The 27,426-nt window shown below is 40.7% G+C and overlaps 2 protein-coding genes and 1 long non-coding RNA gene across 8 annotated transcripts in view; all 3 read left to right on the forward strand.

Annotated features, from left to right (window-relative positions):
- The first annotated feature begins 91 nt into the window (after positions 1 to 91).
- LOC113149008 lies at positions 92 to 2,547 on the forward strand. The gene is made up of 4 exons (XR_003297534.1): positions 92 to 259; positions 368 to 539; positions 723 to 812; positions 1,632 to 2,547. It is a non-coding gene; the product is annotated as an uncharacterized LOC113149008 (long non-coding RNA).
- A 5,045-nt stretch (positions 2,548 to 7,592) lies between these two features.
- The window catches only part of LOC113149200 (interferon-induced protein 44-like), a 112,511-nt gene continuing 92,677 nt past the window's right edge, over positions 7,593 to 27,426 (forward strand). The window contains exons 1-8 of one of the 4 annotated variants that reach the window (XR_003297564.1): positions 8,518 to 8,558; positions 8,649 to 8,676; positions 8,779 to 8,974; positions 10,018 to 10,164; positions 10,273 to 10,444; positions 11,063 to 11,163; positions 11,310 to 11,575; positions 17,584 to 17,789. Coding sequence is in view for 3 of the 4 variants with exons in the window: in XM_026341119.1 (XP_026196904.1) it covers positions 8,519 to 8,558; positions 8,649 to 8,676; positions 8,779 to 8,974; positions 10,018 to 10,164; positions 10,273 to 10,444; positions 11,063 to 11,163; positions 11,310 to 11,489 (864 nt within the window). In the remaining variant the exon portion in view is untranslated. Of the gene's footprint in view, positions 7,651 to 8,517; positions 8,559 to 8,648; positions 8,677 to 8,778; positions 8,975 to 10,017; positions 10,165 to 10,272; positions 10,445 to 11,062; positions 11,164 to 11,309; positions 11,900 to 17,583; positions 17,790 to 27,426 lie in introns of those variants that run through there. The other 3 variants (XM_026341119.1, XM_026341121.1, XM_026341120.1) reach the window with 3 other exon arrangements.
- On the forward strand, positions 12,829 to 17,787 carry LOC113149198 (interferon-induced protein 44-like). 3 transcript variants are annotated; one of them, XM_026341115.1, is made up of 9 exons: positions 12,829 to 12,927; positions 13,118 to 13,159; positions 13,256 to 13,289; positions 13,400 to 13,631; positions 14,492 to 14,638; positions 14,747 to 14,918; positions 15,110 to 15,205; positions 17,071 to 17,171; positions 17,318 to 17,787. In XM_026341115.1, exons 2-9 carry the CDS (start codon positions 13,120 to 13,122, stop codon positions 17,495 to 17,497), a joined length of 1,002 nt encoding a protein of 333 aa, XP_026196900.1. In that variant the 5' UTR covers positions 12,829 to 12,927; positions 13,118 to 13,119; the 3' UTR covers positions 17,498 to 17,787. The 3 variants fall into 3 exon arrangements, with proteins under 3 accessions (XP_026196900.1, XP_026196901.1, XP_026196902.1); XM_026341116.1 differs by having other exon boundaries at positions 12,830 to 12,927; positions 13,436 to 13,631; positions 17,318 to 17,784; XM_026341117.1 differs by lacking the exon at positions 15,110 to 15,205 and having other exon boundaries at positions 12,831 to 12,927; positions 17,318 to 17,779.

Consider the following 27,426-nt stretch of genomic DNA (forward strand, 5'->3'; position numbering starts at 1 on the left):
GAGAGAGTGGGGGGAGAGAACACCGAGAGAGAGAGGACACACGAGAGAGAGAGAGAGAGAGACACACCGAGATGAGAGAGAGACACACAACCGACAGTACACAACATACCAGATCCCAAAAGGGAAAAAGGGAGAGGCCTTCTACCCTTTTGTCCTCAGTGACATGATGGGACTAAAAGAAAGAAGCAGAAGAAACAGAAAAACCCATGTGAAAGACGTCAAACGCTTGTTGAAGGGACACGTGAGAGACGGATACACGGTGGTTACTGCATTTTTAAAAACTGATGAAACATAATTTTTAACTAACAGCTCTGTGGTTTGTTAACGTGTTGTACAACTGTTGAACTGTATTTGACTTTATTTCCAGTTCAATCCTGAATGTAAGATCTCAAAGGAAGATCGATTCTACAACGAAACTCCAACTATCAACGACAAAGTTCATGTTCTGGTTTTAGTCATTGATGCAAACAGACAAACTCTGATGAGAAAAGAAGTCGTGGACATGATTCAGGACATCAGAGACGAAGCCAGTGACCTGGGTGAGAGAAAACTTCACCTTCACTAACCCTAACCCTAACACATCACCTGAATCTTCAACTGGTTAAAACATCAGATACTCCTGTCGTTACCTTTAGTCCGTTCGACCCTCATAGAAACACTGTTTGTTGTCACTTTGTGCTAAACGTCCGAAACTCTGTGTTTGTTCCTGAAGGAATCCTCAGGTGGTGGTTTTTACCAAAATTGATGAGCTCTGTCCTGAGATTAAAAATGATGTGAAGAAGGTCTACAGGAGCAGGATACTGCAGGAAAAGGTACTACTACTACTACTACTACTACTACTGCTACTACTACTACTACTACTACTGCTACTACTGCTACTACTACTACTGCTACTACTACTACTGCTACTACTACTACTGCTACTACTACTACTACTACTACTGCTACTACTACTACTGCTACTACTACTACTACTACTACTACTACTGCTACTACTACTACTGCTACTACTACTGCTACTACTACTGCTACTACTACTACTGCTACTGCTACTACTACTACTGCTACTACTACTACTGCTACTACTACTACTACTACTACTACTGCTACTACTACTGCTACTACTACTGCTACTACTACTACTGCTACTGCTACTACTACCTGCTACACTACTACTGCTACTACTAGCTACTTACTAGCTACTGCTACTACTACTACTGACTACTAACTAGCTACTACTACTACTGCTACTACTACTGCTACTACTACTGCTACTACTACTACTGCTACTACTACTACTACTGCTACTACTACTACTACTACTGCTACTACTACTACTGCTACTACTACTACTACTACTACTGCTACTACTACTACTGCTACTACTACTACTGCTACTACTACTACTGCTACTACTACTACTGCTACTACTACTACTACTACTACTACTACTACTACTACTACTACTACTACTGCTACTACTACTACTACTACTACTACTACTACTACTACTACTACTACTACTACTACTACTTATTATTAAGGGTTTCTGGAGTCTACAGACTTATTTCCAGTCCCTGAACACACCGTTCTCATTTATTCTTGATTATTTTATGATTATTAAAATGCAGATGCAGCAGTTCAGTGGAACTGTGGGTTTTCCAATGAACTGCATGTTTGCTGTGAAGAACTACACCAACACCAACTTAGACAACGACACTGACACTTTAATCCTCAACACCCTGAAACACGTCATCGACTTTGGAGACGACTTCCTCAACAGGATGGTCACTGATCAGGAAGAATCATCGATCGTTCAGGAAGACGCCTCAACAGTGGCTGAATTCTGAATTTCATGATGTACAAATACGGAAGAATGATCTTTATCTTTTTGTATCTAGAATATTTGCATGTGGCTGAATAGTGGATGTCTTATTGTGAAATTATAAAGCTTTAATAAAAAGTTACAGAACACAACTTCTCTGTAAAACAGTTTAATCTCTGTCTTCGTAACTTCGGCTCTGGTCGTTGGACCTGTACAGGTTTAGCTGGTGAACAGCAGGGTACTGTCTCCACCATCTTACCTTCAGAAACTTGTAAGTCCTTTAAGAGGCGTCCCCAGGTCTCTTACTGCCCTCGCTCAGTTCACTCGGTTTTTGACGACAGCCTGCTGCTGGCAGATTCACACAGGTCCTTATTTTTCCTGTACTTTAGTGACTTTGAAATGTTCTTGTATCCATGTCCTGACTTGGAGAAGTTGGAGTGTTCTTTAGTCTCCGTGGTGGCGTTTTATCCGGGATACTGATTTACCAGAACCGGACCTTCCAGATCCAGGTGTATTTATGCTACAATCTATGAAACACACTCACTGCACTCATTTGATCTGCTTTAACTAATCCTGTGACATCTTAAAACCAGTTGGCTGCACTAGTCATGATTTAGGTGGGTTAGTTTAAAGGAGGTGAATCTTTATGCAAGAGCTTTTTTTTTCATTTTAATGAATTATTATACAGAAGGTTTTAAATCAGGGTTTACCCTGCCATTGCTTTGTGTTTTATAAGTTGCTTAAAATAAAAGTGTCTGATAAATGACTAATTGTAAATTCATTATTTTCCTCAAAAATACCCCATAATGTCAAAGTGAAAGAAGTTAGGTTGAAATCTTTGCAAATGTATTTCAAATAAAAAAATAGTTTCCACAGTGTTTGCTCAGCACTTTGTTAAACCACCTTTAGCACCAATTATATCCTCAGTTCTTTTTTAGTCTGATGCTACAAGCTTGACATACTACCTTTGGGCAGTGTCTCCCATTCATCTTTCCTTTGACCCAGACTAACCTCCCAGTTGCTGCCACTGAAAAACATCCCCACAGCATGATGCTGCCACCACCATGCTTCATTGTAGGGTTTATATTGACCAGGTGCTGAACGGTACCTGGGTTTCGACTGAAGTGATACTTTACATACTCTACATTCAGGACAAAGAGTTTAAATTTTACATTTTACATTTAGTCATTTATCAGACGCTTTTATCCAAAATGAGGCAAAAAATCTAAATCAAGAAGAAAACCATCAAAGCAAAGTGCTGTCAGAAAAATGTTTCTGTTTCATGAGATGTGAGAAGCAGAAAAGTGTTTTTTCTTTTAAGTGCAAAGAAAGATGCAGAGGAGTTCAATCTTAGTTTCATCAGACCTGAGAATCTTGTTCCTCATGGTCTGAGAGTCCCTCAGGTGCACTTAACAAAGTTTTACTGAGGAGTTGTTCCCGTCCACTCTTCCGTACAGACCTGATTGGTGCAGTGCTGCAGAGATGGTTGTTCTTCTGAAAGGTTCTCTCTCCACAGAGAAACAGTGGAGCTCTTCCAGAGTGACCATCTGGTTCTTGGTCACCTCCCTGACTGAGGCCCTTCTCTCTCGATCGTTCAGTTTGGCTGGCGGCCGCTCTATGAAGAGTCCTGGACGATTCCTTGACTTCATGGCTTTGTTTGTGTTCTGACAGGCACTGTGGGACCTCATCCAGACAGGTGTATGTCCTTCTAAATCATCTCCAATCAACTGAATTTCTGACAGGTGGGCTCCAGTCAAGTTGTACAAACATCTCAGATCAGAAGAAACAGGATCCACCAGAGCTCAATTTTAAGTGTCATGAGAAAGGCTGTGAACATGTACAGTGGCTTGCAAAAGTATTCATACCCCCTTGAACTTTTCCACATTTTCTCACATTATGACCACAAACATAAATTTATTTTATTGGAATGTTATGTGAAAGACCAACATAAAGTGGCATACAATTGTGAAGTAGAAAGAAAATTATACATGAGTTTATTTATTTTTTACAAAAAAAAACTGAAAAGTGCAGTGTGCAAAAGTATTTAGCCCCCCTGAGTCAATACTTGGTGGAATCCTCTTTTGCTGCAACTACAGCTGCAAGTCTTTTGGGGTATGTCTCCACCAGCTTTGCACATGTAGAGACTGAAATCTTTGCCCATTCTTCCTTGCAAAACAATTCAAGCCGAGTCAGATTAGAAGTGTTTTGCAGACTTCAACAGGTTTTCCTCCAAGATTGCCCTGTATTTGACTCCATCCATCTTCCCATCAACTCTGACCAGCTTCCCTGTCCCTGCTAAAGAGAAGCAGCCCCAGAGCATAATGCTGCCACCACCATGTTTGACAGTTTCCACACGTTTGCTGGGTCACTCACATGGTTTCTGGTAAACTGCAAATGGGACTTCTTGTGGTTTTCTTTTAACAATGGCTTTCTTCTTGCCACTCTTCCATAAAGCCCAGATTTGTGCAGTGCACGACTGATAGTTGTCCTATGGACAGGTTCCCCCACCTGAGTTGTAGATCTCTGCAGTTCATCCAGAGTCACCATGGGCCTCTTGGCTAAATCTCTGATCAGTGCTCTCCTTGTTCGGCCATTTAGATTAGGTGGACGACCATGTCTTGATAGGTTTGCAGTTGTGCCATACTCTTTCCATTTGCGGATGATGGACTAAACAGTGATCTGTGAGATGTTCAAAGCTTAGGAAATCTTTTTATAGCCCTAACCCTGCTTTAAATTTCTCCACAACTTTATCCCTGACCTGTCTGGTGTCTTCCTTGGACTTCATGATGCTGTTTCCTCCCCAATATTCTCTTAACAAACCACAGAGGCTGTCACAGAACAGCTGTATTTGAACTGAGATTAAATTACACACAGGTGGACTCTATTCAGTCATTAGGTCAACATTCAATCAGTCAGCAACCATCAGGCAACTTCTGCACGCAATTAGACGCACTCAGAGAAAAGAGGGCTGAATATTTTTGCACACTGCACTTTTCAGTTTTTTTTTTGTAAAAAATAAATAAACTCATGTATAATTTTCTTTCTACTTCACAATTGTATGCCACTTTGTGTTGGTCTTTCACATAACATTCCAATAAAATATATTTATGTTTGTGGTCATAATGTGAGAAAATGTGGAAAAGTTCAAGGGGGCTGAATACCTTTACAAGCCACTGTATGTACATGTTTTTACATACATTTATTATTATTTTTTTTTTTATTTGAAATAAAATTGCAAAGATTTCAAACAAACTTCTTTCACTTTTCATTTTAGGGTATAGTTTGGAGAATTCTGAGGAAATTAATGAATTTAATCCATTTTGGATCCATTAAGGCTGTAACATAACAAAATGTTGTGCTGGGAATAGTTTTCGATGCACTTTTACTGATTATATACAGACTTTCCTAGACGTAAGTGACCGAAGTTATGGGTGTAAAACAAAGGAAAATAAATCTGGAGCATAAAAAGGTGTTTTGATTTGCACATAGTGGAAGAAAAACATAAGTTATTCTTCTGTCAGTGTTGAAATCGGTTGTGTGAGACAGAAAACAGAAACATGCTCTGTGTAGAGTCACTATAAGACCATGTGCCACCGTCTGCTGTTACTAATGTACAGTAGGTGGAGAAGGAAACTTGACGGTACACATTCAAGTCATTCAGGATGTTGTGCCAAAGACTTAGACTTTCATCTTACAAGCTTGTGTCCAAGGTGAGAGCAAAGATCATACATCTCATGTTATTTATATAAAAGGGTATTATACCTGTATGTGTGTTCACATGTTAACTGTAGTGTCGCAGTGCCCCCTACAGACTGCAGTACATCATTACAACTGTGGGACATATTATGTTCCTGCAGTGGACCAGTACAGAATGTGTTGTACCTGTTGTTGGGAACAAGTGACAACAATCTCTGTTTTGTTTAAGTTGAGCTGTGAGAAGGTTTGAGTTATCGAGCTGTTGTTCTTACCTAGAAACGGTGAGATGAGACTCTAACAGACAGGTAAAGCTGCACGCTGCACGTCATAGCAGTGAAGAGAAACACTAGTTCTCCGAATAATATGTCAAAGAGGAGCTTGTACAAGTAGAATAAAACGGGTCCTAAGACTAAGCCATGTGGAACACCACGGGGAGAAGGATAACATGTACAGATGTAAACACTGAACCTTCTATCTGTCACACATGAGAAGAATCATTTTAATGCAGATCCTGTTATTCCAGAATAAAATGCAGTGATCTACTCTATCAAAGGCAAAACGGAGGTCTAGGAGAACTAGAACCGAACATCCCAAATGTTAAAGCTTTAAACATGTTTGACAGAAAGATTTAAAACACAAATCTATTTCTGTTGCTCCATCCAGACGTTAATTGTTTTTCAGTGTTTTACTTTGAAGGTGACCTAACGTTTCCTTCTGTGAGCAGAGACAAACCGAGCAGAATATGAAGATCAGAAGCTCAGGATTCTTCTTCGTGGACCAGTTGGAGCTGGAAAATCAATGATTTCATTAACTCTGTCCAAAGTGTCTTAAGAGGCAGGATGTGCACAGAGGCCTTGGTCGCCCCCACCTCTGAGGACTGTTTCACAAAAAAGGTGTGAAGAAAGTCGGATCGTATAACTACAAAGAGCAGTAGTAGTAGTTATAAAGGAAAAAAACACAGCAACATCTGTGTAACAAACATTTTTCAAGAGACTGTAAAGTTCAAAGTTCAAGAGGAGGAGTAGTACCTGCAACAACATAAGGTCCAAACCAGATTAAACAGCCAAATGAACAGATGTGTGCTAAGTTAATGCAGTGTGTGGAACAAGCTCAACAGCTGGTCTTAAAAGAGCAGCTGTTCTTTGTGTTGTGTCTGTCACCTTTCCACTGTATTCTGCCTGAGTTGAAGTCATTGCAAACCTTACTGTTCCCAATCGTGTGGTTTAGCAGTGAAATGAAAAACACAAATGACTTTGGACTCATCATGTTCGTGGTTTGTTTGCAGTGATACAGTGAAACATCAGTAACATCATTCAGTCTCTCATTTACTTTGTAAAATAATAAAGAACCAGGTTGTAAGAACTTTCCACAAATGTTGCTCGTGATACATTTGTCTGCAGTTGTTGGTTGATTCAGAAACGACTCTATTAGTAATACAAGAGAAAACATTAACTGAACCTCTAAGGACCAGTGGTAGGGTAGGATGTGTAGAACTGTGGGAGCTGATCCATAGACCAATGTACCACTCCACTGTCATGTATGTATAATGATGATTTATGAAAATACAGACGAAGATAGAAACAAAATAAAAACTTTACAGATAGTTTGGTGTCGACATTATTTGTTTGTCTGGTTTAATGTGAGCTGCTGATGGAGAACCTGACAACACTGTAGGACGAGACAGAGGAACAGCAGAGCAGATGGCAAAGGAAAGATGTCGGTCTACAGGGATGGTGTCTGCTTATGTATGAGATTAGAAAGTGGACGGAGAGAGAGAAGAACCTGTGGACGGTGAGTTCACAGACAGGAAGTGGGATTTCAAAAGAAAAAGGAACAGCATAATGCCACTTATTAGTTATTGTGTTGTATTATTGTCTTTTTACTGACATTTCTATTTTTATTACTTTATTTATTTATTTATTTATTTTATTACGTGTGCGTGTGTGTGTGTGTGTGTGTGTGTGTGTGTGTGTGAGTCTGTGTGAGACAGAGAGAGAGAATAATGAAAGTGAAAGTAAAAACAGCATCAGCAGGATACTGATACTGCGTCATGACTCAGTAAAGGCGAGGACTTGAGAGCATCACTGCAGAGACACCGTCTTCTTCTGAAGCAGGCAAAGAAAAAACAGGTGAGTAAAGCTGCAAAGCTAAAACTATAAAGACTAAATAGATAATCTGGTGTCATTGGAACAAGATAATCAGTTTTATTCAGATCAGCTGTTTTCAATCTTGTGTCTGATCGGTGTAAAATCAAAGACACTGATTATCTCACAGGAAAATGATGAGCATAGGGCCGCGCCCTGTCCGGTCACTGCTTAAAAGGCTTAAGGCATAAAACATGAGAAGTGGCTGGATCGTCATGGTACAGGCATCTGGAGGGATCTCAGAGTACAGACATTGCTCCAACAGGCTTTGGCTCAGTCTCCAAGAATCAAACTAGCACCTCACTACAAACCAAAACCACAAGTAATCTTTAAGAGACCATAGGTTTAAAAAGTCACAGAGCCAGTGTCCTACTCACTACACCCAGACTGGCAGCTAAGCTGCTGTTTTAGGGCTGAGGACAAGACCTTTGTGTTTTAACCGTAGCATGGGACGGGGGTACCTGTCCACTCACTGAGCCAGTAGGTGTGTCAGCATCCAAGAACTGGAAAAAACAAGGTCTGAGCAAACAGGCAGGATTTCAAGAAACACAGTCAAACAACCACTGGGATACTGGAACTCTACAGCTGTGCAGCACAGAGAGCGTTTGGCCAAGAGTTGAGTTAGTAAACCAGCATGTGTTGGTGGTTTACTAAGGACCAGAACATGTGCAGAGTGGAGCAGCAGTGACTTTATAGGAGGTGAATTTAGTTTGAGCTCTACCACTTCCTGTTTACTTTGCTAATACAGAATTAATCATATAAAATACAGTTTTATTGTGAAAGTTCAGAGTAAACAAACCTCATTAATTTACTACAGTGGAGTTTAAGTCTGAAAATTGCTTTTTGTTTCAGGATGGGAGAAAGTTCAACTAAACCAGTTCCTCCATCTCCACGTAAGTCGACTTATTTCTACCCTTCAGTACATCCCATCTTCTACAATAATGTTTTGATCATTTCTTTAATATTTGTTTTGTACCCGTCAGTTTTTGATGAACCATGGAGACAAATAGGGTGAGTGTGTTTTCTTAAGTTGTTGTTAGGAAAATAACTATCCTGTTATTTGAATGTTATTTTACTGTTTTCAGTTTAATGTAATGTTTCCTTCCTGATCAGTGAAAAACAGGAAACTTTGGACTATGTGAACAACTACAGACCTCATATTGAAGATCAGCAGCTCCGGATTCTTCTTCACGGTGCTGTTGGAGCTGGAAAGTCCAGTTTCATTAATTCTGTCCTAAGTGTGTTAAGAGGCAGGATGTGTGTCGAGGCTCTGACAGATAACACCTCTCAGGGTTGTTTCACCAAAGAGGTATGAAGAATATTTAGAATAGTCTATAGAATAATTCAATTCGATGTGTGTTTGTGTTGCACCCCCATTACCCACAGTATAAAATGTGTTCAATCATATGACTCGTAGCTTTACTTCTTTTCTTTCTTACTTTTTTCGGCCTCTCCGTTGCTTCTGAATCATGAGAGAATGAGGAAAAGGGAAGAGAACAAAGAGTAGAAGAGGGAACAGGAAGTAGCAAAGATTAGTAAGAGTGAAGTGAGGAGGAGGACGATGAAGAGTGGAAAGGCAGTGTGTGACAGAGGAGTTCAAGGTGGAGGTGGGTCTCCATCAAATATCCTCTCTGACCCCCTTCTTCTGCTCTGGTGATGGACAGACTGAGGTCAGACAGGAATCTCCATGGACTAAGATGTTCAAAGATTCACACTGGGATCTGATGCAAGAGCAGGTGGAGGAAAATCTAGAGAGGTGGAGGTGTGGTCTGGAAAGCAGAAGAATGAAGGTTGAATGAAGGTCAGCAGCAGCAAGACAGAATAGAAGAGGAACAGTGAGGTTACAGGGAGCAGAGGTAAAGAAGCTGCAGGACTTTAAGTAGTTAGGGTCAAAGGTTCAGAGCAACGGATAGAGTGGGACAGAGGTGAAGAGGGCGGAGAGGATCAGGACCGAGTCCATCAGAGGGACAGACCATGTCAGATGTTAGAGATAAAGTCAGAAGACAGACTGAGGTGGTTTGGACGTGTTCAGAGGAGAAACTGGGAACATATCAGTAAACAGAGGCTGAGGTTGGAGCAGGAGGTGTAGAGGAAGAACGAGGAGGAGGTTTATGGATGTAGAGAGAACATGAAGTTAGTTGATGTGAGAGAAGAGGATGAAGAGGACAGAGTTAAATTATTATTAGCAGTAGTATTTTTATTATCATTATTATTATTATTCATTTTGGGGAATGTGAAGCAGAAATGATTCAGTGATTCTTCACTGTGTAGAATTACATTTTTCCTACTGTGTATTGATAGAGTAGTTTCTTCACAGTGATGAAGACTAATGACCCTGTTTCTGATCCACAGTACACAACCTACAAGATCCAAAAAGGGAGTCCAGAGACCTTTTACCCTTTTGTCCTCAATGACATCATGGGTCTCAGCAAAGACAAAGGTGTCCTCGTGGACGACATCAAACTGGCTTTTAAAGGACATGTGAAGGACGATTACAGGGTTCCGTTCCTGATTCCTTTAAATTCAGATATTATACATTAAATAACACATTGAACAGTTTTTCTGTTTGAACTTCCACTTCACTCACATCTGACCTTGTTTTTCCAGTTCAATCCTGAATCTAAATTATCAGCTGGTGATACGTTCTACAACGAAGCTCCAACTGCCAACGACAGAGTCCATGTTCTGGTCTGTGTTGTTCCTGCTGACACGTTACCTTTCATGAGTGATGAAGTAAAGAAGAAGATTCGGGACGTCAGGGTGGAAGCCAGTCGACTGGGTGAGAGCACGAATCAGTGGTTATTCTTTACTACACCGGGTTGAAGAGAACTTATCATCAGCTCTTTAGTACTCAGGGGTTTAACACTACATGAAATGAACCACTGTTAATTAAAGATTGATACAGAATCACAATTCATAATACAGTGATGCTCAAGTCGATCAGTATTTTCTTTCACCACTACTGATTTTTTATGCAGCATCTTTAATTATCAAGAACTCGCTGCCTCTGGTTTGTTGGTTCGTTCCTCACAGAGAACATCAGCTGTGCTCAGTCTAACTACTACGCACTGAACAGACACTAACTTAAATACACACACAGTAACACAGTAGTAACACCTGCAAATACTCGAGCCAGGGAAGAAAAAAAAAACGCTAAACAAACACGCAAAGACTTCCGGGGACACTGCCCCCGCTGGTCGGAGGAGGGAACTGTGACACTAACCTGATCTCCGTTACAGTCAGTACAGTGTTCTCCAGTTACAACCAACACAAAGTGACTGTGGAAGTTAAAAAGAAGTGATCTCCAACAAGGAAGTTACAAAGAGGAAGAAGCATCCTGTGTCTTTATACAGTTAAATCCTTGAACAGTCAGTAACTTCCTGTCTGTTGTTCTCAGGGATTCCTCAAGTGGCCGTTCTCACCAAGGTTGACTTGGCCTGTCCAGAGGTGAGAAAAGATTTGAAGAACGTCTACAGGAGCAAGAAACTGAAAGAAATGGTTTGTTTTTAATTTTAAACGTTCACATTTATACATTGAAGCACAGCTGAAATTAAATTCTGTACAAAGACAATTTAAATATTAAAGTCTTGTTTGTCTCTGAGCTGAAATGTGTTGAACTGAGATGTTGTGATGTTTAAATGTAGATGGAGCAGTTCAGTTCAGACGTGGGGATTCCCGTGAACTGTATCTTCCCTGTGAAGAACTATCACGAAAAAATCAACTTCAACGATGATGTTGACTCACTGATCCTGAGCGCCCTGAAACACATCATCGACTTCGGAGACGACTTCATCAACAGGAGGATTCATAATGTTTATCATTAAAATGTGGAGGGAAATAATGAATCAGCTGATTTGCTGCCTGCTGTTCATCAATATCTGCTTAACGTAATTAAAGTAATTAATCACAGATTTCATGATTGATCTTATTTATTATAATCAAACAGTCTAACTGAGGAGAACTCGTCGCGCTTTGTGTTAATACAGAGAAGATGATGTGACTGATCGAGGTAACTTCAGATAAATCTGAGTTTCATGTCCTGTTGTACCCTCCTCTTCTTTAGGAGACAGAGAGGAAGATTAAACAAGAATCACACTATAATATATAAATGATTAAGTTCATTTAACTGAGACTCTACTGCTTCAGTTTGTCATGTATCTGTCTGTAAAACTGTTCTAACTCTGCTCTCTGTGCTGCATTAATAAATATGATGCTCAGTGTTGTCACGACTACAGATGATCCTGTGTTTCTCCTGTTTCAGACACCTGAGAACAAACGAGTGAATCTTGTGGTGAAACTATTGACTGATCTAAAACACTCCCACTCAAAACTTTGAATCATTTGGATCAAACTGGACAAAACCTGTATTTTGAGTTTGGTCACATAATTATCAAACTGTTTTATGTAAATTAAAAATGTCTATTGTGCTATTGTAACTAGATTTAATGCACAAGTTCCTGTAAACAAAAGAAAAGTTCACGTTTTAAACCAAACTGACAGTTTGACATTTTCCATGATCAGGAACTCAAACTGATTAATTTAGAGTAAATCAGCTGACGTTTACCATCACTGCTCAACAAAGAGAGACTTGTAACCTCTTGGTATGTTTAGCAGCTTAGATTTAAATGAATAGCTGTAAAACACGAGACCCAGGTATCATCAGCTGCAGCATGCTACCGTTCTCTGTTTCCACTTTCAGCTCCTCTATGTTTATGGGTTCATTATAGGTTTTGCACTGTTCAAGTTACAGTTGAGCAGATTATTACAACACTTGTCAAACACGTGGTACGTTTAGTGGGGACACGTTCCGACTTTGTGCTCACTCTGTTTGTTCATCAACAACAATCCTTTGGCAGAGCAGTGTCTGGGATCCTAAATATTCTAAAAGCAACATGACAGAGCAGAAAATAAAAAGCCATGAACAGAATGACTAGTTTATTAGACACCGTCCTGCACCAGTACAAACACATGGACATGCTGTACAGTGTGTTACACTGTGTAGAGCACAGGACGGTAAAGTGTGTTTTGGATCAATCTGCTGTAGATAAACTGATGTGAAGTAACACAGGTTTACAGAAACTTGTCTGAGCCGGGTTAAAATGTGAAGCATCCCGTCTAAAGACAACGAGGGGAGAAGTGTAAAGACATGTTTTATAAAAGTGAAAGTAAAACTCCCAGTGGGACGTTAGTCTTTGTCGTGTCAGTGTTTTTTGATTTGCACTGTTCAGGACCAGATTCTTTAACTTTGTCATCACAGCACAGGTAAGATGTTTAATTTATGTTGGGTTGTTATCGTCTTTATAAAACGTGTTATTGATAGAGTTTTTTTTTTTTAATTTAAGGTTTTACTGCATTAGTTGAAAACGTTTAACTTCATTATGACAACACGTGTTAGTATCAGGGGGTTTTGGATTCGATTGTTTTAAACATGAGTAAATTCTTTATGTTTCAGTAATGGGAGGTCAAACAGCTAAAGCTGCGCCTCCATCTCCAGGTGCATTCATTTAAAAATAAATTAAAGTAAATGAACCACTGAAATTCACATGTTGTTCAGTGACGTCATTGTTTCTTTAACATTTGTCTTTGTCAGTTCTTGAAAAACCATGGAGGGAAATAAACTGGAGGTGAGTGTTGTTATCTCATGTTAGAGATTTTCACAGAAAGATTTAAAAACTCAGATCTATTTAATGTATGTTTCTCTAATCAAAAACTAACTAGTTGTATGTTACTTCAGATTTGAATTTGGGTGTAATGTTTCCTTCCTGATCAGTAAAAAACAGGACGCTCTGGACTATGTGAACAACTACAAACCTTATATTAAAGATCAGCAGCTCCGGATTCTTCTTCACGGTGCTGTTGGAGCTGGAAAGTCCAGTTTCATTAATTCTGTCCAAAGTGTGTTAAGAGGCAGGATGTGCACAGAGGCTCTGACAGATACCAACTCTAAGGATTGTTTCACCAAAGAGGTATGAAGAATATTTAGAATAGTCTATATAACGGTTAAAGATGAATTTATCTGTCTATTTATCTTCGTGTTTCTGTGTGTGTGACTGATAAGAGCCATGTTTCAGTAGGTGTATAATAAGACAGAGAGACACTGTAACAGTGTCCAAAGTTTCTTTGTTCAAAGTAACTGGACAGAATCTGTCTGTTAGTTTGGTCTTGAGCAGCTCGAGTATATTCCTCCTGTTCACCCTGAACAGCTCTTTGATTTCTCTGTTCTTATGTTTTGGACCATTGTCCTGCTGAGTGTGTCTGATCCATTTTGATCCAGTGTTTCATTAAGTAGATTTTTCTAATGTTACCACAATACATTTCACTTCAAAATGGAACTATAACGTGTTTCATTAGTATTGGTACTTTAGGAATGAAATGGTTTTAATAAGAGCTGTATTTCAGATGATTATATGTGAAATGACTGACCAGAATCTACTGTATATCTTGTCTGAACCCAACCACAACAGTAAACACAGTTGACCTTTACACTACAAATGGTTACTACAGCGTTAATGGTCGGTTGGTGCAGCTGCAAACATGCAGGAGTCAAGAACAAAGAGAATCTCTCCTAAAACTGCAGACGTGTTGAAACTTGTTCACTGCCTACAGGTCTAGATAGTTGGATTTTTTTATGACTCGTCCCTACAGAGCACTCATTGCCTTGTTGTGTTTTATTATTTCGCACACTGGTTGTTGCTTCATTGGAAAATGTGAAGTAGAATTGATTTAATGAATTAATACTTCAATACATTTTGCTTGTTTTGTGCATTGATGTGACAGCGTGATTGAGACAGTGATGAAGACTAATGACCCTGTTTCTGATCCACAGTACACAACCTACAAGATCCAAAAAGGGAGTCCAGAGACCTTTTACCCTTTTGTCCTCAATGACATCATGGGTCTCAGCAAAGACAAAGGTGTCCTCGTGGACGACATCAAACTGGCTTTCAAGGGACATGTGATGGACGATTACAAGGTTCCGGTCCTGATTCCTTTATATTCAGATATTTTACATTAAATAACACATTGAACAGTTTTTCTGTTTGAACTTCCACTTTACTCACATCTGACCTTGTTTTTCCAGTTCAATCCTGAATCTAAATTATCAGTTGATGATCCGTTCTACAACGAAGCTCCAACTGCCAACGACAGAGTCCATCTTCTGGTCTGTGTTGTTCCTGCTGACAAGTTACCTTGTATGAGTGATGAAGTAAAGAAGAAGATTCGGGACGTCAGGGTGGAAGCCAGTCGACTGGGTGAGAGCACGAATCAGTGGTTATTCTTTACTACAGCGGGTTAAATGAAAGGTAGAGTTCTCCTGGAGAACAGACTTTAGATTTCTCTGCCATGTTTTAAACGTTTTAATCAGTGTGCAGACAGAAAATACTGGAGCCATTAAATACGTTTGTGTTCAGTAAACTAATAATGAGTGTGTATTCCCCAATAGGTAGAGTGACCCAGTCGCAGAAGTACAACAAATGCGGAGTGAGAGTTCCCACAAAAATTTTTTTAACAGATATGATACAGAAAATGCAGAACAGAGGTAATGTAATGAAACAAAAAAGGACAAACAAAAACCCAAAAGGAGAAACAAACTAAGAAATGCTGAAAAAGGCAGGCAAACTAGAATTTAGTAACTACTTTTACTAAATAATCAAAGAAAATGCAGTAAGGAAAGGAAAGGAAGCCTTTAATCGTCATATGTTACATTTACATGTTACAATGAAATTTGTCCTCTGCATTTAACCCATCCTCTGGGGGAGCAGTGGGCAGCTACATACAGAGCCCGGGGAGCTAGTGTGAAGCGTCTCGCTCAAGGACACACCTGGTGTCTGTGATGGGGTTTGAACCCCGAACTTTCTGCATTCAAAGCAGATGATCTACCCACTGAGCCACATGATACAAAAGAGAATCAAAATCCCAGCAAGAGCTGGAACAAAATACAAAGCTTAACCAACACTGAGACAAACTGCACTCAATGACTTACAAACCGTGGATGAAAGCTAGAGGTCGGGAAAAGGGAGAATGGAGGAGGCAAGGACCAAACGTGGTTGACAGTTGACACACTACTAGTGAATGGAGGAGACTAAGATCAGCTGGTCTCAACCCTATAAAAGGTTGAAAAACCAGAAGATAAGGACAAACAGTGGGTTTGATGATGACTGTAACCAAGTCAACATCCTAGTTAAGAACATTCAGTACAGAGCTCAGATGCAGAGCTCATGATAGATGATGGATGCTTGTTTAATACCATCAGTGAAGCATGGGTGTGGAAGTGTAATGATCTGGTAATGCTTTAGCAAAGGGAGAGTGGGTGATCTGAATCGTGTTCAAGGCCTCCTCAATGTTGAGGCCCCTCCCTACTGAAGAGATGTACAGTTCATTATGAGCAAAAACTTACATTTAGTTGTTTAAGACTTTTAGAGTAAGGTAGGCTACTGGAGGTAGGCTACAGCCGGGATGGAACCCCACACAAAAAGCAGCAATTTAGGCAGCTGCCCAACTAACTTTGTTTTTTTTTTTTGCTTGCCTTGGACCTACCTACCTAGAGGTGGTAACACAACTACAGGAGAGAGAAGACACAAAGTTAATGACATGAAATGGTAAATAAAATGGATAGAGGAGAAAGGAGAGGAGCTCAGTTTATCAATAGAGGTCCCCCAGCAGACTAACCTATATCAGCATAACTAAGAGATGGTTCAGAGTCACCTGATCCATCTCTAACTATAAGCTTTATAAAAAAGGAAAGTTTGAAGTCTAGTCTTAAATGTGGAGAGGGTGTCTGCCTCCAGAACCTGAACTGGGAGCTGGTTCCACAGGAGAGGGACTTGGTAGCTAAAGGCTCTGCCTCCCATTCTACATTTGGAAACTCTAGGAACCACAAGTAAACCTGCAGTCTGAGAACGGAGAGTTCTGCTTGGAAGATATGGAACTATGAGTTCTTTAAGATAAGATGGAGCCTGATTATTAAGTGAATTATAAATGAGAATTTAAAGCAGATTAAAGAATTTTAAATTCAATTCTGGATTTAACAGGGAGCCAATGGAGAGAAGCTAACGTAGGAGAAATATGATCTCTTACTAATTCCAGTCAGAACTCTGGCTGCAGCATTTTGAATTAACTGGAGGCTTTTTAAGGAGTTATTGGGACAAACTATTAATAATAACGTAGTCCAGTCTGGAAGTAACTAATGCTTATCTGGAAAAAGGCCTTGGGCAGCTTAATCACCAGGTTAAGGTTAAGAAGTGTTCTCTCTAATTTTAGAGTTGGAATCTTTGAGCACTCAGTAACTTTGAGTGATCTGAGAAGTGATCTCCAACAAGGAAGTTACAAAGAAGAAGAAGCATCCTGTGTCTTTATACAGTTAAATTCTTGAACAGTCACTAACTTCCTGTCTGTTGTTCTCAGGGATTCCTCAAGTGGCCGTTCTCACCAAAGTTGACTTGGCCTGTCCAGAGGTGGGAAAAGATTTGAAGAACGTCTACAGGAGCAAGTATCTGAAAGAAATGGTTTGTTTTTAATTTTAAACGTTCACATTTATACATTGAAGCACAGCTGAAATTAAATTCTGTACAAAGACAATTTAAATATTAAAGTCTTGTTTGTCTCTGAGCTGGAATGTGTTGAACTGAGATGTTGTGATGTTTAAATGTAGATGGAGCAGTTCAGTTCAGACGTGGGGATTCCCGTGAACTGTATCTTCCCTGTGAAGAACTATCACGAAAAAATCAACTTCAACGATGATGTTGACTCACTGATCCTGAGCGCCCTGAAACACATCATCGACTTCGGAGACGACTTCATCAACAGGAGGATTCATAATGTTTATCATTAAAATGTGGAGGGAAATAATGAATCAGCTGATTTGCTGCCTGCTGTTCATCAATATCTGCTTAACGTAATTAAAGTAATTAATCACAGATTTCATGACTGACCTTATATTGTTCCCTCCTCTTCTTTTGGAGACGAGAATAAACAAGATTCACACTAAAATATATAAATGAATGCGTTTATTTAACTGAAGACTCTACTGCTTCAGTTTGTCATGTATCTGTCTGTAAAACTGTTCCAACTCTGCTCTTTGCATTAATAAATATGATGGTCAGTGTTGTCGTGACTACAGATGATCCAGTGTTATGGCCTGCTGCCTCAATCTCCTCTTCATAGATGGTTGTCCTGTAGTGTTTCTTGTTGTATGCTAATTTGTGCTGATTAAAGCTAATCAAGGATTGGTGGCCAACATTCTTGCCCACCCACCTTCTACCTAATTGGTTTTCTGTCTGGTCCCGGAAACCAACCACTCGATTGTCCTTCTGTCTCTGTGATTGGTCCAGCCTTTCACCTTACCTACCAGCCAAGCAGCCCCAAATCAACACCACCTGTTGTAAAAGTACTTAAAAAAGATAAACTTGTATATTATACAGATTAATTAGACACAGAGTGATATATTTCAGCCATTTATGTCTTTATGTTTTCATGATTATGGTTTACAGCTAATAAAAACCTCAAATTAACTAGTTCAGAAAATTAGAGTATATAAGACCAATAATATATGATGGTGAGGTTCCTGGCCAATCAAGGGATTCCATGCTCATTAAACCTAGTATTGGTACTTTTGGCAGTTCGGGCCAATGTCACAAACCTAGGATCCGACTTCATAGTTAGTGTTTATTGACCAAAATGATGTGCAATGGATGGGTCAGAGGAGTCAGCAACTGGACAGGGCTGTCGCCAGGGGAGTATGGTGGTTTAGAAGAGAAGTTAAGTAAAATCTGTGGCTGGATCTCGAATAGTGTTAATAGGGTTACTTAATGGAAGTAGCATCTTTATGTCAACTTGAGTGATTTATGACCCTCATGTCATGATTTATGACCCTCTGATCATATGACATATTTTATGACCCCCCCCCTGTCACGGGTTAATCTCGTGACCCCCCTTAGCTCATGTACACTGATGCATCCCCCAAACACCTCGTGACCCCCCCCCTTCCCCCCCAGGTCACGGGTTAATCTCGTGACCCCCCCCTCGTGCCCACACATGCATCCCCTTGTACCTTGTGGTCACGGGTTAATCTCGTGACCCCCCCCCTCGTGCCCACACATGCATCCCCTTGTACCTTGTGCACCCCCCTGCCCTCCCAGCCGACATGGTGGCGCCCTCGTGCCCTCACATGCACCCCCCTGCTGCCCCCAGCCGCCATGGTGGCGCTCCTCAGATGTGGATCTCGTGACCCCCCTCGCGCATACACGTGCACCCCCCGCAGACCCGGCGTCAAGGTGGTGAACCTCGTGATCCCCCCTCCCCAGGTCACGGGATAATCTCGTGACCCCCCTCGTGGCCCCACATGCACCCCCGCCGCTACACCTCAGCCGTGCTGGGGCCCCTCGTGCATACACGTGAACCCCCCTCGTGCCCCCCGTTGGCCCTTCCGCCATGTTGGTCCCCCCCTCGTGTACACATGTGGGTCCTGCAACCCGTGGTAGCCGTAGGGTATAACCAGCCCCGCCCTAGCGTGTTGTCTACCAATCAGAACCGCTAACGTCCGCCCCTAGCACGACGCTGGCCAATCAGAGCCGACCCCGCCCTCACCTGGAAAAAAGAGGTGTATGTAAGTAGCCGCAGAAAACACCAGAGAGGACAGCAGCGCCACTTTAGACGGACCTCGTTTCGAGGAGGATCGCCATTTTAATTCAACGTTGAGTCTTGGAGAGAAAAGCAAAAAAACAGGGTAAGTTCTTTTACTTGATGTTAAACTCAGAGAATGTTATTATTATTATTTTATTTAAATGATGAGAACTGGTGGTGTAGATATGTTTTTAACGTTAAGATCTGTATTCTTTCTCAAGAAAAAAAAACATGACTTGGGAAGAAAGCAGTCAATCATGGCCGACGGGGTCTCCCCTAGCGTCAGACGCCGGTATCGCGATAGCTGATCCAGTTCCGTCAACAGTGACGTCATCACCTCCTGCCTCACCCCGATGCGACTGTGAGACCTGTAAGGAGGACTCACCCCTGACTGTGCTCCAGCCCAGTGTACTCTTTTACCAGGGGGGTTGGCCACAGGAGTGGACCGTCTGTAGCTGTGATGACTGTGGCCAGTACATGGCCATACTTGACGCAACGCAGGTTCCTGCTTCTCCGGCGGCGCCTGAACCAGCAGAGCAAGTCACTCAGCACGTCGAGGTCTCGGCGGATGAGGTGTGTGCCATTGACCAGCCGGATGGAGTGTTATCGTGTTTATTGCTGGATACTGTAAAGGCTGTGATCGCAAGGTTGCTGCAGGTAGCTCTATACGACCACCAGAAAGTAGTCTGCTACGGTTGTCAGATAGACCACCCCAGCCAGACTGAACACGAATGTGTTTGGGAAGTTCCCAGTCATTTCTTATGGACCCATTTTGATGCGGTGAAAAATAGACTCTGGAGCGGAAAACTAATACCCGCAGTTCTTCGTTATTTGGAAGCCCATGACCAGCGACTGCCGGAATCCAAAATACACGCTGTGATTGAGACTTTTCTGTACGAGTTTAAACACACCCCTGATATAGCCAGGGCGATTGAGGAGGTAGGCGAGAGGTTAGTGGGGTTCGACTCAGACAAGCTAGCTAAAATTGAAGAAGCTGTATCATTGTGGAAAAGCTGAAAATGGGTAACTGTGTCAGAAAATTATTTGTGGCTACCGGCGAGTGGCTAGTAGTCGGCGAAATGACCAAGTTGATTGATAAAACTATTGAAAAATGTGTTGGAAATGTTTCTGTATATAAAAGTAACAGTTAAGTGTGTGACAGTGAAATTTTTATGTTTGAAAAAGTCATGTCAACGGTGCGAGAGAACTCTAAAAACCAGCCGTGGAATAGCATAGTTGAATCAGTTGGTCAAAATTCAGGAACGACACTGTCTAAAGTCATCGATGTATTTCCTGACAGTGAATTGTGTTTGGGCCTTCTGTTTACAATGTACACACTGTTTGTTGACGCAGCGACTCGTCTTTTGAAAAACGGTCAAACTATTCATGTGATGGGTGAGCTGAAAAAACTACATTCCTGTATCTTATGTAAAAACGGATGTGACATACTTGTTCAAGCTTTAAAACTGATCAAACAACATAATGATGATAAGTGAACCACTAAGAATGTTATGTGATGTATCAAATAAATAAAACTTTGTTTCTTCCACCGGTACATGTGTGTTTTTTCTTTTTGTTGTTTATAAATTATAAACGATAAAAGTTTGACTTTAGTCTTAGTTTGTAAAATTCAAACAGCCTGTAAAGATGTCCCGTAAACTTAAAGGAATAATGAGAAAAATTTATTATGATCCTTCACACCCAGCGAGTTTCGGTGGAGTGAGACGTCTACAACAAGCGGTAGAAGAAGAAACTGGTAAAAAATTAAACATCAGTGTAATCAGGGAATTTCTGATGTCTGAGGATGCATACACTTTACACAAGCCAGCCAGGATAAAGTTTCCACGAAACAGGGTATTTGTATCAAGACCCTTGATTCAATTTCAAGCTGACCTTTGTGACATGCAGGCGGTATCAACATATAATGATAGTTATAACTATCTGCTCACGGTTATCGATGTATTTTCTAAAAAAGCATATGTATGACCTTTAAAGAAAAAGACGGCAGGGGATGTATCCAGAGCTTTTGCATCCATTTTGAAAGACAGCGGTGTTCCTCGTTTTCTGCAGACAGACAAGGGGTGTGAATTTCACAATAAAACGTGTGAAACACTCATGGAAAAACACAATATCAAGCTATTTAGCACCGCCAGCGAAATGAAGGCGTGCGTGGTAGAAAGATTCAACAGAACTCTGAAAACAAAACTATATAGGTATTTTACAGCTGAAAACACTCTGAGGTATGTCGACGTGATTGATGATCTGGTTTCAAGCTACAACAACGCTTATCATAGCAGTATAAAAATTTCGCCTATGCAAGTGACACCTGAGAACACATTACAAGTATTTCAAAATCTTTACGGCTCAATACCATTATGTTATAAAAACAAATTTAAAATGAATTTTCACAAGGGGGATGTTGTACGAATATCACGACAACGAGGTGTATTTGAGAAGAAATACACAAAAAGTTTTATGGATGAATTATTTATTGTAGATGAATGCATCCCCCGCATTCCACCAGTCTACAAGTTAAAGGATTATCAGGGGGAGCCAATTGAGGGGAGTTTTTATGAGGCTGAGATGCAAAAAGTTATTGTATCAGGAGATAAAGTCTTCCACATAGAGAAAATATTGGGTGAGCGTAAAATGAGAGGTGTAAAACAGTATCTGGTCAAATGGAAAAACTGGCCTGAAAAATATAACTCACAACTCGCTGGTACATCCGAGCCAGCGACGTTGTGGATGTATAAGATTGTATTACTGACCTCAGCACCCTCACTCTCGCCGCTACCATGGCTGAAGGCTTTTACATCACACTTCCGTCCAACGCCAGCTGTGACATTTTTAAAGACAATACTAGTTCAAATTTCAGAGTGGACCTGGCTCATCATATCGACCTGGATGGACAATGGGAAGTAGCTGTGATGGATATCCCATACCCCCATAGTTGGTACACAGTGATGAAGGAACAGGCATTTTTCCACTGCGTCGACTTGTGGCAAAACGGTGCACCAGCTGTTGGTGAAAACGTACCTACGCCACACTATGAATATTTAAATCTACGTACTGTACCGTTTGAAGATGGCGTCTATGAAGACAGAAACACAATCCTACAGGAGTTAAACGCTCGTTTTAAATTACAGGGTACTGAGATTCGACTGTCATATAACGAGATCAAAAGACGATTTAAATGGGTGGGGAGTGGACGTTATGCTGTATCTTACACCCCCCCGGTCTCTTACCTGCTCGGTTTAAAAGATGGTGATTGGTTACAGGTGGGGCCGGGTCCGATCCTCTCTCCCTATACTGATGACATCAAAGGTGGATTATATCATTTGTATTTATACAGCGACATTGTACAACATCAGGTGGTGGGGGACGCCTATGCCCCGCTACTTCATACGGTTAAAATAGAGGGGAAGTATGGCGAGATCATCAGTCAGTCATTTAATCAGCCAAAGTACTTACCTCTGGCAAAGAAGCATATTGAAAACATTCATTTAGAAATTAAAACGGATCAGAATATTCCGGTAAACTTCAAATACGGTAAGACCATAGTCACGCTACATTTTAGACAGGTTAAAATAACATGGTCGCAGTAAATTATCAGCGAGACCCCCAGCGCTTTGTCAGTTATTATGAAAACCAGGTTGGAGGGTTGGCTGGATTTCACGGAGTGCCTGTGATGTATGGACGTGGAATTGGATCCATCTTTTCAAAATTGTTCCGTTTTGTTGTACCGTTTTTAAAGAAAGGTGTTTCAGTTGTTAAACCTCATCTGAGAACTGCAGCTAAAAACATCGCAAGTGATGTGTTGAGTAAGGCTGTACACCGACTGACCAGTAATAATGAGGATGACTGCCAGGATGATTCTATCTAGGCGAGCTAGAAAGCGACCCCCTGGTGAGCGTGTGAGGCGGGGGGGTAAAAAGGAGAGAGGCTCTCAAAAAGTAAAGTCAGTCCAGATCAGCAAGTCAAAACGAAGGAAGTCTACAAGGAGCAGCAGCGATATATTTTGAGAAAAAAATATGGCTCTTTTACATGAGAAATCATCTGAGTGTGCCATGTCAGAATTGGATTTGTTCTCCTGTCCAATGTCTCAACTCAGCATCAAAGATAAGCAATACACAGAAATTAGACCAATATCGGCCATCACCGACCATGGACCTCTGGAGTTTTTTGTACCCGGCGATGGAGAAAAGTATCTGGATTTAAACGACACCTTGTTATTTTTAACCGGTTAAAAATAACAAATGCAGATGGAACAGACATTGCTCCGGGTGCGGCTGTTTCTGTTATTAACTATCCACTAAACACCATTTTCTCTCAGTGCGACGTCACCCTCGGAGACCGGCTTATTTCACAATCCAGTGCGACACATCCATACAGAGCAATAATTGAAACATTGTTAAATTTTTCTGACGACACCCTGAAGTCACAATTTACAGCAGGCATGTTTTACAAGGACACAGCCGGATCAATGGATTCCTTCGTCACTAATAACGGGCCGAATAGAGGTCTAGTAAAACGAGCCACATTCAGTGAAGAGTCAAAAGAGTTCCATGTCCTGGGCCCCCTACATGCTGATATATTCTTCTGTGAGCGACTCCTTTTGAACTCTGTGGATTTGAGAGTCAAACTTACTAGAGCAAATGATGCTTTTTGTCTAATGCATGCGGCTAATGCAGAATACTGGTTGAAAATACTGGGTGCTTCCCTTTTTGTGAAGAAAGTGACAGTTTCACCATCTGTGAGGCTCGGCCATTCAGCTGCATTAATGAAAGGGAATGCTTTATACCCGCTCTCGCGCATTAATGTGAAAACATATTCTATACCTGAGAATTCAAGATTATGTAATCAGGAGAACCTATTTCTTGGGAATATGCCTAAGTATGTCATAATGGCCATGATTAATCACGAAGCATTTACAGGCCGATCAACCCTATCCCCATTCAACTTTTTGCATAATGATATTGAATATCTGGCCCTGTGTCAGAACGGAAGACAAATTCCAGCTAAGGCATTTCAACCTAATTTCGGTGACAATCAGGCTGTCAGAGAGTTCTACTCCCTGTACACAGCGACAGGCAGACATCTAAAAGATTTACCTCTCTGCATAGATAGGGATGATTTTCTACAGGGTTATGCATTATTCGTCTTTAATCTGACTGCGGATGAGGACACTGAGGCTCTAGCACCAGTAACCACAGGTACCTTGAGACTGGAAATGCGGTTCAGAAACCCGCTCCCTCAGACAACAACACTCGTCGTTTATGCTTGCTATAACTCAATCCTTGAAATCAATTCAAAAAGAGATATCCTGGTCGATTATTACTGAGCAACTCATAATGAACAATCATCAGATTGAAAACATTTTACATCATATACTGGGGGATGTTTTCTGCGGTGTTTTGGCCTCTGACAAGTTACACCTGCTGCAAAACAAACTGGAAAGACCCGCCTACTTTGTAGTAAACACTGACCCACGTGACCAGCCGGGCGAGCACTGGTTGGCCCTCACTCTGGACCAAAATGGCGACGCAACGTTCTTTGATTCGTTCGGCTTCCCACCGGACTTTATTTATTACCCTCAGTCCATTCTGCAGTTTCTGGAAGGACAGGACGGGACAAAGAGGATTAAATATCACAACATGACGTTACAGAGTCCATTATCTGTTGCTTGCGGACAGCACTGCATATACTACCTGTGTCATCGGGCCTGCGGTTTGTCGTATCAAAATGTTCTCTCTCTTTATAACGATGACTGCGATCTAAATGATTCTATTGTTTGTGAATTTGTGGAAAAATATCAAAATTGTGTAATTAATCCGAGCATAGCTCACTATAATCATATGGCGTGTTCAATGGAAATGTTTCTACATTGTCATAACTTGTAATGTATAACAAATAAAGACGTCGAGTAAATCATAATTACTTTTAAAAAAAGCCTCTTTATTATTATTATCATTTCATATCATTTATTATTATCATTTTATCATTACAATTTCATTGTATACATAAATATGAAACAAAAACAATCACAATGCATACATAATTCTGAAACAAAAAAATAAAAAATAAAATAAACAATTACTGTGTATACATAATCATCACAAAGTGAGCCAACGCGGTGACAGAGTGATGTTTTTCTTTTTCTTAGTCTTATGTTTTGATGTAAAAGCACGTGTAACAGGTGCTTCATAGGGAGCCGGGGGTGTTTCAGACCAATCGGTGTGTGAATCATAACTTTTGCAGGGGTGTAGAGTATGGCTGAGATGATCCACGGTTGTCTTTGATTTGTTGAATTTCCATACGTGCACGATTATTAGGAATCGTGGACAGAGGTATGTTCAGGCTGGATAAAGTGTGTATGAAATCAGGCCAGCCCAGAGGTTGACGCTTTGAATGATGTGTAACAGCTAAATGTTTTATTAGATCCATTATATGTGATCCACGAATAGTTTTCTCATTGTATACAAATTCTCCGTCAGTGTTCCAACGGGCTAAACCATCAGATTCTGATATTTTCTGCAAAATGTATTGAGCCTTCTTCTGAAAACGAGGATTAATATTCATAAGAACCTCTTTGACAACAGCGTCTTCAGCGTCTTTACGCACCTGTGTTTCTTCTTTTCGGACCTCATCCTCCTTCGGTACACTGAGAACAATTTCCCGGCTCTCACCCTGTTTCAGTCTCTGGATATTCAAATATCGCTGCAGCAACGTGTTGTATTTTTTTATTTTCTCATCAGGCATCAGACCCTTTTCTTCCAGGATCTCACGCATCTTTTCATCTAATTCATTTTCAACTTGCTCTCGGATGTTTTCAGGTTGGTTAACTATCATTTAGACGTTTTAGCTGTTCAGGGGATACCAGGTACATTTTCCGTGACGCCATTTCTTACAACAACTATCTGGAAACAGCGCCTGATATCAGCTGACCTAGGAATGGCAGAGCAACGCTGAGTAAAGGGAGCAGAAAACCACCTGTTTGAAGAGTTTTTCCTTTTCCTGGATAAACTTGTCCTTCTGTTAGCAATCAGTCTAAGATGATTCTTGCCCCGGCTGAGTTTTTTATATTGTGTTTCTGAGACAGGTATCTGACCTTTTAGCAAGTTTAAAGCTAATTCACACAAAGCCTGAATAAGGTCTGAGGAGCAGTTTGAGAGTATAGCTTTACGCAGGCGAGGCGTGCTGTTCAATAACGCTGAGAGCAGAGGCATGTTTCTTTTCATGCGAGCAGACATTATTATTATTTACTTTCGCCTAGGCAGATAGACACATGGGAGCTCAGAGGGTAGCAGGCCGGCTCTCAGTCTAAAGTCGTCTGGGCAGGCAGGCGTGAGGTCGACCAATAAATAAGTGTGTGGATTTTTTGTGGCGTCTTCATAACTTTCCAAAAAGTATGGTTTCTGTCTAGGAAATATTTGCTGAGCTAAAATAGACATTTGAAGCTTGTCACGTGGGTTTTTGAACAGGACAATATGAGTACAATTCAAGTTGAGAGTACGACTATATTTACCCTTATGAAATATGTTTTGGGTGAGAAACATCACTGACATATTTTTATGATGTCTATACTGTGTAAAAATTTTCACTACTTCAGGGTTATCATTCGCTTCACAGATTACATCATCTAAAATAACCAAATGTTTTTCACCAGGAGGGAAAAGTTTATCATCATCAAAAGAAGCAGGCAAGCCTTCCACAAACTTGATTTTTTTACACAATTTTTGCAATTCACAATACAAAGGTTGAAAACAAGTGTAAATCCATACAATATTATCAGGTACAATATCCATTACATAATTACAATTCTCCAATACATTTTTAACAAAAACAGTTTTACCTGATCCACTCGGACCTACAATCAAACAAGAAAATGGAGTCTTAAGTCTAAAATCTGAATCCGTTTCAGCCAAAATGGAACACTCTTTCCACCAGGCAGCAGCCTACGTTTATCAAAAACCACTCTAAATTTTTTTTCAATCGAGGAGTTTTTCAATTGGAATGTGCGCTTGTCACGCAGAATCTTGTGTTGTGGTGCTTTGAGGAAGCGTTCCTCTGTCGAATCGGCGATGTACCCTTCAACCAAATCCTTAACACTGTCAAAATTAATTGACTCACAACATTCAT

The sequence above is a fragment of the Anabas testudineus genome, chromosome 24 (assembly GCF_900324465.2).
Source record: "Anabas testudineus chromosome 24, fAnaTes1.2, whole genome shotgun sequence".
Taxonomy (NCBI): domain Eukaryota; kingdom Metazoa; phylum Chordata; class Actinopteri; order Anabantiformes; family Anabantidae; genus Anabas; species Anabas testudineus.